At 52.9% G+C, this 11,040-nt stretch overlaps 1 protein-coding gene across 2 annotated transcripts in view; it reads right to left on the reverse strand.

The window, feature by feature from the left end:
- Positions 1-11,040, reverse strand: part of CACNA1S (calcium voltage-gated channel subunit alpha1 S) — a 73,486-nt gene that overhangs the window by 19,671 nt on the left and 42,775 nt on the right. For both annotated transcript variants that reach the window (XM_008067113.1, XM_008067114.1), the window contains exons 18-27: positions 10,380-10,509; positions 10,048-10,107; positions 8,397-8,503; positions 7,763-7,850; positions 7,370-7,477; positions 3,712-3,764; positions 3,309-3,455; positions 2,639-2,840; positions 2,063-2,221; positions 579-689 (exon numbers count right to left, since the gene is read on the reverse strand). In XM_008067113.1, coding sequence (XP_008065304.1) covers positions 579-689; positions 2,063-2,221; positions 2,639-2,840; positions 3,309-3,455; positions 3,712-3,764; positions 7,370-7,477; positions 7,763-7,850; positions 8,397-8,503; positions 10,048-10,107; positions 10,380-10,509 — 1,165 coding nt within the window. The remainder of the gene's footprint in view (positions 1-578; positions 690-2,062; positions 2,222-2,638; positions 2,841-3,308; positions 3,456-3,711; positions 3,765-7,369; positions 7,478-7,762; positions 7,851-8,396; positions 8,504-10,047; positions 10,108-10,379; positions 10,510-11,040) is intronic.

The raw sequence follows: 11,040 nt of genomic DNA on the forward strand, positions 1-11,040 counted from the left end.
CTTGATATGTTGTCTAGGCTGCTCTCAATCTCCTATCCTCAAGTGATCCTCCTGTCTTGGCCTCTCAAAGCTCTGGGGTTACAGGCATGAGCCACCATGCCTGCCATCCTCTTTAATTTCCTTCCTCCAGAATATAAAGTGGTTGGGCAGTGGGGAGAGGGAGAGTTGTTGAGACCTCAGGATTTGGAGCCCTGGTCCAGAAGGAGATGTCTTTCATTCCCTGAACCCCACTTAACATCTGTCTGAACCTGATAGAGAACTGACAGAACTGGGCTGCGATCTGTGGGAATGGACTTCAGAATCAAAGAAACAGGGCAAGATACTCCCTCTGGCCCTTCAGAAATTTAAAGCAAGCTAAGCTGAAATAAGTGGGCAGGGAAGAGGCGCCTTCCTGTCATCAGTCCTTCCTGTCATCAGTCGTTTCTGGCTGCCAGAAGTTTTACTGCCCTGTGTCTGAAGGCAGAAGTAGACAAGGGGGTAAGTAGACTGGAGCAGAAGTACTGGGTGAAGGGGCCTTTGGTAGGATTTTCCAGGACAGACCCCAGCGGTTCATCTGGCCCTGTGGCCCCCACACTCACCCTGGCCTTGAAGGCCATGAGCTTGAGGACCATCTCCAGGGTGAAGATGATGGTGAAGGCTACGTTGAGGATGTCTGAGATGTGGTTCATCTCCTCTGACTGGTTGTAATGCTGTGGAGGGACACGGAAGAGGAGGGCCAGGAGGGCCAGGCTTACCACCCCCCCACTCAGCAGATTGTGCCCCCAAAGACTCCCCCTCTTCTTGGGAACCCCCAACCCTTCCGTGGGCCCCCCCACCCACCTTATTTTAGCTCACAAAACTGGGAGCTAGATTTTGCAATCCCCTGAATTTCACCAAATCTATGGATAACCCCCACACCACCACCACAAAAGAGATAATGCAAGAAGCGAGGGGCTCCAGTTCAAGTCCTGTGCAGTACATTCATTTACATGCCGGGCTGCAAGGCCAGGGTTCATGACATGTCAGTTCTGGGATGACCAGGACAGGTGGTCTCCTGGGCAGGGTTCTGTAGCAGATTCTACCTAACCTTCAGGGCACAGGACTGGGAGAGAAGACACCTGGGCTCCACAGTTGGTATTATCATGGGCCACTGGTGGGCAACTGAACCACCAAGTTTACCATATCTGCATGTTGCCCATTGTGATTGTGACTCAGTTAAAAGCAATAACCTTGGCTCCCTTGACCCATCATTATGATCCTGCTTAAATCTATTTCTTTGTAAATTTTCACAGGAACCTCTTTTTCTTTTTGAGAGGTGATGAAAATTCCACCTCTCCCACACAACCTTCCCAGGTAGTTCAGAAGGATGTGATGACTGTCCCTGCCCGCCCTTTCTTGGCAGGATGACCCAATTCTGCTGCCTGACCTGGCCCCAGACACAAGCCATTGCTCACGATTGTCTGTGCAACCTGGGTCTGTTGGCTCAGCGATTCTCTTTCCATACCCTCATGACCTGGCAATGCTGGCGTGTGTCTTGGGCTCCTAGGGCCAGGGAGTCTAGCTTTACAATTCTATTTATACAGGGCTTAAGGTATCACATGCTTCATTAACCCTTGATACTGATGCTGCTGATTATGATATCATCTCTAAAGGGTGCTCAGCTCCTAAGAGAGACACCTGTTCCAGGAATACTAAACCCATTTTTCTTAGGACCAGAGCCAAGAGTCTAGCCAACTCTACCATCCAGATTTACAACAGCAGAAGAAACACAGAGAGAGCACTTTCTACTGCCATCCCTTCTGTGGTAGCCATCTCCTGTTTGCAGAATGACCACACTATTTGTAATGAACTATTTGTAATCGAACTTTTTTTGGTGTTATGCGTGAATTATCTCCTTTATAAGCTGTAAGTGCCTGGTGACATGACCTGGGTCCAGTTCACTTCTGTACCCTGGGCAGCACAGCACCTCACCACACAACGCACGAGAAATGTCTGCTGGGGAAATCAGGGAATCCTGCCCTACTCGGGACCCAGGCCCCAGGCCCCAGTCTGAGCAGACACTTGTCTCCCTGGGGGCCCTTACCTGCATGCCCAGGCAGATGGTGTTGAGCATGATGAGGGCAAACATCAAGTACTCAAAGTAGGAGGAGGTGACGATGTACCACACCTGGTACTGGTATGGGTTTTTGGGGATGTAGCACCTCAGCGGGCGGGCCTTCAGGGCATACTGTACACATTGACGCTGCGGCACGACACAACAGGGCAGGTCAGCACCCAGAGGCCCCTCCCTCCCTCTCCACGCTCCCATCCATGGGCTTGAGGGACCCATGCATTCTGGGCAAGCTGTGGCCAGGAGCTTGCGGCTAAGGGACTCTCTGCACTGTTAAGGATAAGAATGCCCCAGGGCCCTTCCATTCCATTCCAACCAGAGCTCTGGACTAGCCCAGGGCCTTTGAAGAGCATCAAGGGGGTTCCATGAGAAGGCCCTCCACAAATCCAACAACTTGTATTGCTCTGGGCTGGAGACGGGATGGGGTCCACGGAGACTGGGGCTTGGCGTCGATGGCAGGTTCTGGGGCCGCCCCCAGGACGCGTTTTGCTGGCTAGACCTGGGGTCTGGCGGGGCTCTGCCCTCTATCTCCAGCAGGCAGCCCAGCACCTGGTTCTTGTCCAGCTCACAGTTCTTGTACTCGGTCTCCCCCTGCTCCTGGAAGGTGACGATGACGAAGCCCACGAAGATGTTCATCATGAAGAAGGCAATGAGGATGATGTAGACGGTGAAGAAGATGGCCATCCCCACTCGGTTGTTGTAGACGGGGCCCATATCCTCCTTGTGGGCGTCTATGGCCGTGTACAACAGCCTTGGGGTGGGCGGAGAAGACGGGGAGGGATGGGTTTGGGATGAGGCAGAGGGGCAGGCCAGGGAGGGTGGGCTTTATCCCCCTGGCTGGAGGAACCAAGGGAGCTTTCTGAATCGTCAAGCGACGGCACTGAATTCAGAACCGGGCCAGGAAAGGCTGGAACTGAACCCGGAATGACCCTGCCTTTCCACAGGGTGCGCCATCTATCCCTTATCAGTCACAACCACAGGGTCCCCTGTGGGTGGACAGCCTACGGGTGGACTGGGTACTTTTTGTCAGAGCCTTCTGATCAGGCTCACTTTTTAGCGTCTAGTCAACACACTGCGAAACCACCTGAGAGGGGGTGGGGTTTCTTGGGCACCTGCCACAGGGCTGCAGCAGTGCTCTCAGGGCTGCAGAAGGGCCATCTGGCTATTTGGGCTTACCCTGACCATGCCCACAGGGAACCCAGCCTCTCTGCCAACTCACTTCGGCCATCCTTCGAAGGTGGAGACCGTGAAGAGGGACATCATGGCCGATAACACATTGTCGAAGTGGAAGTCGCTGTGTATCCATTCACGGTGACGCAACTCTATCTGCGTGGGGTCCCCATCCTTGTACACATAGTAGTAGCCCCTAATGTGGGGAGGCCCAGTCACTCCACTGAGCACGGCCGGGTTGCTGCCACCGGGGCCCAGGGCAGTGAGTGTGCAGGAGAAAGGAAGGACCAGATCTGGGACCAGAGGGGACCCTGCCGGGCCAGCCCAAGAAACAAGGCTTCTGTGAACATCTCTCCTGGGCCTAATGACTCAGGTTCCCAGTTCCCAGCCTGAAGGGCTGCCCATCCCCTGCCCAGTGACGGTCCCACCTCAGCCAGCAGAGCACAGTGTACCTGCACTCCTCTTCCGTCATCTTGGATAAGTCAGTGCAGCTGAAGAACTTCCCCTGCGTCCAGGAGAAGCAGGAAGGAAGAGAGACATGTTGTCATGGAAACAGGATAGAAAAGCGGGCTATGGAAGTGGGTGGTGGGAGGAAGGGGGACGGCAGGGCGTCTGGAAGGAGGAGCCCATCTCCATTTCTTCCTCTCAGAGATATGAACTCACCCTTGGGTCAGGGCCCTAGAGCAGTCTTTTTCCTTTACCATCATCCGTTCCCACCGGCTTCCCTCCCCACCTGCCTGGATGCTGCCAAGGCTGAGAATACAGTGCCTTTGGCGGGCGTTTGCTGAGTATCCCAGGCTGGGGTGAGGAGAAGGAGATGTGAACACAACTTGTCCCCTTACCCCCTCAGGGAGCTGTGCCCCTGAGCCCCTCACTTTCCTTCTGCTACAGGAGGCCTTCTTCCTAGGCTCTCCATTTTGGAGCAAGGAAGAGGGGCTGCCCCCGTCCCACCTTCCTCCTCTGGCTGGTAGGGCTCCTGGGGAACAGGAGCCACAGAGATGGAATCCAGCTGGACTTTGATGACTCAAGTTGTCTCAGAGTCAAGCAGGGGTCCCAGCAAGTCCTACCCAAGGCCTCAGCAGGTGGGCTCTGTGCCTCCCTATAGTGACTTCAGCAGTTTTTCCTTTTATCTGTGTCTCATACTGGGCACTTGCAAAAGACCTCGTTTGAACAAAAGGAGTTGACGGCTAGGGCTAAATGAGGCTTGAAATCCTTGGATTCTGGTCCAGTTCCTACAATGGCCCCGAGAAGAAATATGCCTCTGCTGAGCATACGGCACAGTTGCCCCTGCTCTACACCCCTCTGACCCCACACAGGTACGTGCTATTCCTACCACATCCCCTTTTTGTGGTTCTTGGAACCAAGGCTGAACGTGGGCAAGTGGTACTGGGGGAGAAGCAATGGGTGGACACAGCTGACCCGGGCAGGTTTCTGGGCACTTGGTATCAATCACCCAACATACTATGGGAAACAAAGCCCAACTCTTTGATATGCTGTGGAATGCATGCAGCAAGTTTCCACAGAGCAGGGATGTCAAATGCCAGTTGTAACTGATGTGTTCCTGGGCTTGGATAGGCAGGAGCTGGGGACTTTCGATGTGACTAAAGCACAGAGGGGGTTGGGATATTGAAGGGCAATTGCTCTGGCCTGGAAGGGACATGGGAGCCAAAGGAGGGGCAGCTTCTCATTCACTCCTTCAGGAAATGTGCCTGGTGGGTGTTGTGCACCAGGCCCTGGGATGGGGCCTGGGCCAAGGGATGAGGCAGACACAGACTCTGTCCTCAGGGAGCTTCTGGGGACCCAAACCTGGCAGAGGAGGAAGCCGGGGGCAGAGGGTGAACAACTCTTATCTGGTTCAGGAGGAAAAGGTCACATGCAGCTGGCAGAGTGGCCAAATACTGTAAGTATGTCTGCCCTCCAGGACAGGGACCAACAGTACCCTGTTCCCCGAAGGTCCGGTCCTCTGGGAGCTCCACCCTGACTGCTTCCCCTGAAGCCTGTTCCTTGCCCTCAGGAAGGGTTTGGCTTATGACTCCCCTCAGCCCTAGCAGAGAACCTGGCCCGTGTATGGAAAAATGGTTCCATACATGTTTGTTGAACGAATGAATAATTAATTATAATTAATTAACAATTAATTGTAAGATGATGCCATTGCATATCTAAGACTGAGTTTATATAATTATGACTTTAAAAACTGATGCTTCAGTGGCAGAAACAGATTGGGTCATGACAGTAGAATCAAGGGTGTCGGGGGTGCATTCAGGAATCAGTATCTTTTCTTTTTTTCTTTTCTTTATTCCTTTCTTTTTTTTTTGAGTCAGGGTCTCACTCTATTGCTCAGGCTAGAGTACAGCGGCATGACCATGGCTCATCACAGCCTTGATTTCCTGGGCTCAGGAGATCCATCCACCTCAGCCTACCAAGTAGCTGGGACTACAGGCATGCACCACCATGCCCTGCTGACTCTGATTTTTTTGTAGAGATGAGGTCCACTATGTTGCTCAGACTGGTTTTGAACTCCTGAGCTCAAGCAATCCTCCCACCTTGACTTCCCAAAGTGCTGGGATAACAGGTGTAAGCCACCACACCTGGCATTCAGGCATCAATTTCTGTGTTCTGCAAATGATCTGAGAGCTAGAGGTATCTGGAAATCAGAGCTCTGTGGGAGGGGACACCCTTGTTGAGCTGATTCCTAGAGAGGAACTGAATAGCTGTGTTCTCCCAGGAAAGTGAGAACAGACTAAGGTTGGCTGTAGGTGTGAAATGAGGGACTCCCAGCCTCAGAAGCTGGGACATGGATGATGCCAGACATACCAGCCAGGAACACGTGCCCAGCTGCACTGAAGGAGGTGGGGGAGGGGTGAGGCTGGGGCGGGGTGTGTGTTTTAGATGGGCTTGGCAGGATGGGAGGAAACGGACAAAGGAGGTAAGGAAAGGTATGATTGCAGGGCTGTGGGAGGCGGGGCCTTCTTTCCCAGGGAGAAGTCTTGCAAGGACAGAGAAAGAGCCATAGGATGGCAGTGGTGGTCAGCAGCGCAAGGCCAGAGACAGGAGTCACCCAGAAGTATAGAGCTAGACTCACCACATCTTAACTTCAAAACTGTGTATGTTTGACTGAGACAAACTCATTTTGAGCTTAATGTGTTGCTTGTTTATTTAATATTTTAAAACTTTAAGATAGTTGCTATCCAGTTTTCATTTTAGTTTATTGATCTCTTAAAGCTATGAACTATCATTGAAAGATGGCTGCTTTTAAAAGTTTGATGTAGAAGGCCAGGCGTGATGGCTCACACCTGTTATCCCAGCGCTTTGGGAGACCAAGACGGAAGATTCCTTGAGGCCAGGAGTTTGAGACCAGCCTGTGGGCTTTGGGCAACATAGTGAGAACTCATCTCTACAAAAAAATTTAAAAAACTAACAGGGCATGGTGGCACATGCCTGTAGTCCCAGCTACTCGGGAGACTGAAGTGGAAGGATTGCCTGAGCCCAGGAGGTTGAGGCTGCAGTAAGCTGTGATCGTGCCACTGCACTGGGTGACAGAATGAAACCCTAACTCAATAAATAAATAAAATGAAATAAAATCAAAACGAAGTTTTATGTAGGAGAGTTGTGTTGACAGTCCAAAGCATCAGAGTTGTTTTTAGAAGATATACATCAAGCTAGGTCTTTTCTTGTTTTGTCTGATAGGGTTTTAAATGTATGAAAACAGCTTTAAGAGACCGAGCCTGAATTGTAATTTAATTTTCGACTCAATAGACACAGGACTCTCTGCTACCACTTGGCAGTGTTTTAGGCCTATTGGCCGTTCTGACGTTATCTGACAAATGCACAGGACTGCTTCTGTGGCATCCAAGTTGCTATGTAAATGTCATGACGTCTTACTGGCTTTCTACAAACTTATGTGTTTGGTCTGGTGAAGATTTACTTTTTAAAATAAAATGTTCTCATATAAAAAAAAACCCTATGCATTCAAGGACATGTGTTTTCTCAGTGTGGGACTCCTTGTACTTAGAGAGTAGAAATGTGGCTGAAGGATTCCTGCCTTGGCTTGAGAGCCAGCACTGGGGCTGGGGAGGTGAGGGGAGTCTGCTTCTGCAGGTGGGAACTCACCTTGAAGAGCTGGACGCCAATGCAGGCGAACATGAACTGCAGGAGGGTGGTGACCAGCACAATGTTCCCGATGGTGCTGATGGCCACAAACATGCACTGCACCACGTGCTGGGGAGAGAGGGGTGTGGGGGTCCGGGTGTGCACCAGCCACCTCCCCACTATTCCAGCAGATGGAACCCCAGGCATCCAAGACTTGCCTCCCAACAAGGTGTAGGCAGAGAGAGGCTGTCAGGGAAGCATGGTGTCCCATCAAGGCTGCCCCAGCCTTATTCCTTGTTTGAACAAGGAGACGGGGCGGGTGCCCCAGGCATGACTGGGCTGAGGTTTCTGGAGCCAGGCCCTTGCAGCCCTACTATTCCCCCTCCATGGTCTCCGGCCCATGTCCTCTCTCACCTTCAAGCCCTTGGCTCTGTTGATGGCTCGGAGGGGTCGGAGCACCCTTAGCACCCTCAGGATCTTCACCACGGAGATAGCACTGGACCTGAGGGTGGAGGGAACAGCAGAAGTGCCGGGGTTGAAGGATGCCAGACAAGGGCCAGATAAGGTGCCAGACAAGTCTGCCATGGAGCCTCCAGCTGCTTCCTGCCTCCCGCTCTCCACACTGGCTGCCTTTCTGCCTGAAAACACTCCCACCTGTGTGCCCTACCCCAGGGTAAAACCACCTCCCTGCTAACAGGGCCAGTGTTGTCATGGATGGGTATGCAGGATACAGGCTTTCTTTATGGGTGGATGGAGGCTCTGTCTCTCTTACTGGTCGGAGAGCAACCCCAAGGCAGGGGTTGTGCTCCCCACAGAGCAGGGGGAATTGCCTCCTGTTCTCTGCATCCTCTGCCGGTCTCCAGGACAGGGCCCTGCCGACTCACATGGTCACTTCATTCCAGCTGGTGACAACCCAAGGACCCCTGCCACCCCCATCAGTGGCCCTGAGAGACCCTCCTCTTGCATGGAGCCCACCAATGGTGGGTGGGACTCCCAGCATGGAGCAGAGGGAAGTCTGCGCCTGGGGCTGGCCCCTGCCACTGCTCACTCAAGTCCCATAGAGATGAGGGACACGGCCACCACCAGCAGGTCCAGGATGTTGAAGTAGTTGCGGCAGAAGGAGCCCTTGTGCAGGAAGGCTCCATAGGTCGTCATCTGGGGAGAGAGATGCAGCATCCTGGGTGGGAAGGAGCTTGGGGACAGTTGTCCCCCACAAACAAAAGCTTCTTTCCTCAGCACGGGAAGAGCACTTCTTGAGGCAAAGAGCCCGCCAGAAGATCTCTGTATTTCATTCAACTCCTTGGTGTGGCCTGTATGTATTTCTCCCATTCTCTGGTCACAGTCACTGAAGCATAGGGACTTCTCATGTTCTGCTCTCAGAACTCAAGTTTCTTTCTTTACATGCCATGGGGAGCTCTGGGTCTCCTCCATGGAGCCAAACAGAGCCCTAACCTTTTCTCTCCTACAGGACATCATGAAATTCCTCTTCCTCCCTGGAAAAATTTTCTTGGGAAATCCCTTCTGCCCCAGGGATTGCTGAGTTGGGCTGAGCAACCCCTGGGGGACTTCAGACCCTCATCAGGCCCCCGGGCCCTCTCCTGCCCCTCTGCATCTCCTTCCCAGCCTTTTTACGCCCCTCTCAGCTTATTTGCTATATCCTCTAATCATCTCCCAGGCCCATCATACAAACAAATGATGTCCTTAAAGTCGAGCAGAGTTGAAGTCTTTCCTGGCATTTAGGACCCTTGTATAATTTTGTTTCAATTTGGCTTCCCAGCCCCAGCTCCTACCAACCCAAAGGGGTCAGTCACTCTCTCTCTCTTGCCTGACAATGTCCCCAAACCTCCTTATAATGCATTTGCCACTGTCTGTCCTCCTAGAGTGCCCTGGCAGTCTCTCCCTAATGAAGTCCTATCTAACTTCAAGGTCTGGCTCTAATGCCCCAGCTCTGTAAAGCCCTCCTCGACCTCAGGGAAGCCACCATCTCCCTCTGCCCAACCCCTTCAATGGTTGAGGCCCTGAAATAAGGGACTGTCTTGATTTCATGCCACAGCCTGCTCGGAATCTGTTCCTTGGGCTAGGCGGCCCTCTTTTCAATCATAAAGGTGCAGGTTGGGGCTCCTGGATTTCAGACACAGATGGGTCCTCCCTCTGTCCCCAGAGCTCACCGTCACCATGATAGCTTGAACCCAGTGTGTCCATGTTGAGAAGGGTAAGCAATGATGTGTGAGGGTGAGGCATGGCAAAGGCGTGCTAGGGCAGAGCTGTCAGGAACCCAGTTCAGAGCAGTGGTCACTTCTCTGGGGACTCCTGGAGGGAAAGGCCTTTCCAGTCACGAATAACAGAGGTCTAGGAATGACATAGCTCTCTAGGTCTGCCCTGAAGCTAATTGTGCCTTCCAAGTGAAGTACAGTGCTGGATGCCTCACAGACATGGGCCGTGCCATGCTGAGAAGGCCAGGCCGCCACGGGTTGCTTCACTTTCCAGAGACCAGACACCTGCTTGTCCCTCCCTCCAGCCAATGAGCCTAAACCTCATCCCGTCTCCTGAGCCCTGTGAGTCCTCCCCGCTGCTCTTCACCTTCTTCCTGTTTCTCTTCCAACCCCAAGATGCCAGCCTCTGAGTGAATTCACTATGTGTAAATTGGAGCCACATCAGGGAAGCCCCACGCCCGGGGCTGTCCCACAGTCTTCTCTCACCTTAAGGACGATCTCCACAGTGAAGACAGAGGTGAACCCAATGTCAAAATGCTTAAGGATCTGGGAAAGGGTGGGGAGAGAGCAGCCAGTGAGAGGAGGGAGCAACATCACCATCATCATCAAAGCAGGTGGCAAGAGCCGGTCTGTGCCTACGGCTGTGCCAGCGCGGTTCAGAAGGAGTGGGCAGTCCTGGTCCTAAGGGATTCCGCTCTGAGGCCGATAGCCACGTAGAGGATACAGCTGAATTCTGGGCACCAGAGCGAGGTGTGGGGTGGCTGAGGCTGGAGGGAGCGGGGGGTGCTGAGTGGCAGAGGGGGCAGGGCTGCCGTCACCTGATTCCTCATGGACTCAGCCCGGATTGGGTCCTCGGCAGCCAGCGCAGCACTGCTGAGCAGGATGAAGAGCAGGATGAAGTTGGTGAACCAGGTGGCGTTGACAATGCGGTGACATAGGACGCGGATTCTGGTGGGGTAGGGTTGGGGTACAGGGCAGCTGTGAGGTACTGGGTGCTCAGGCCACACCTGCCTCCGTCCTGGGGAGGGAAGCTGGATCCACCCGCTGCCTACTCAACTCTTCAGGTCAGCAGGTAAGCATAGCCTTGCATCTACAGGGTCCCTGGCTGGACATGCAGGGGGCCTGCCCCCCCATTCTGTTTCTGAAGCCTCAGTCCCATCTCCCAACCAACCACCTCCCACCAACTGCCTCTCCCCCAGTACACCACCACCCTGAGGTTTCCCACCAAAAGAGTAGGGCAGGCTGATCTCTATTCACAAGGTAGATGTGAAGACTAGAGTCTCTATATATTCTAAAAGTACACAATTATGAAGCCAAAAACATTATAGCTTCCCCCACTCTCCTGCCTTTGCCTTGTCTAAAACTTCTCTCAGAAAGGCACCAATAAAAACGGTCCCGCTTAGGTGTGTAAGTAACTGATCAGGTTTAAAGCACCACTTCTCCCAGCGATTCCAGCATTTTTTTTTTTTTTTTTTTTTT

This window comes from Carlito syrichta, unplaced genomic scaffold (genome assembly GCF_000164805.1).
Source record: "Carlito syrichta isolate Samal-C Ts95f unplaced genomic scaffold, Tarsius_syrichta-2.0.1 Scaffold309294, whole genome shotgun sequence".
NCBI classification, from domain to species: domain Eukaryota; kingdom Metazoa; phylum Chordata; class Mammalia; order Primates; family Tarsiidae; genus Carlito; species Carlito syrichta.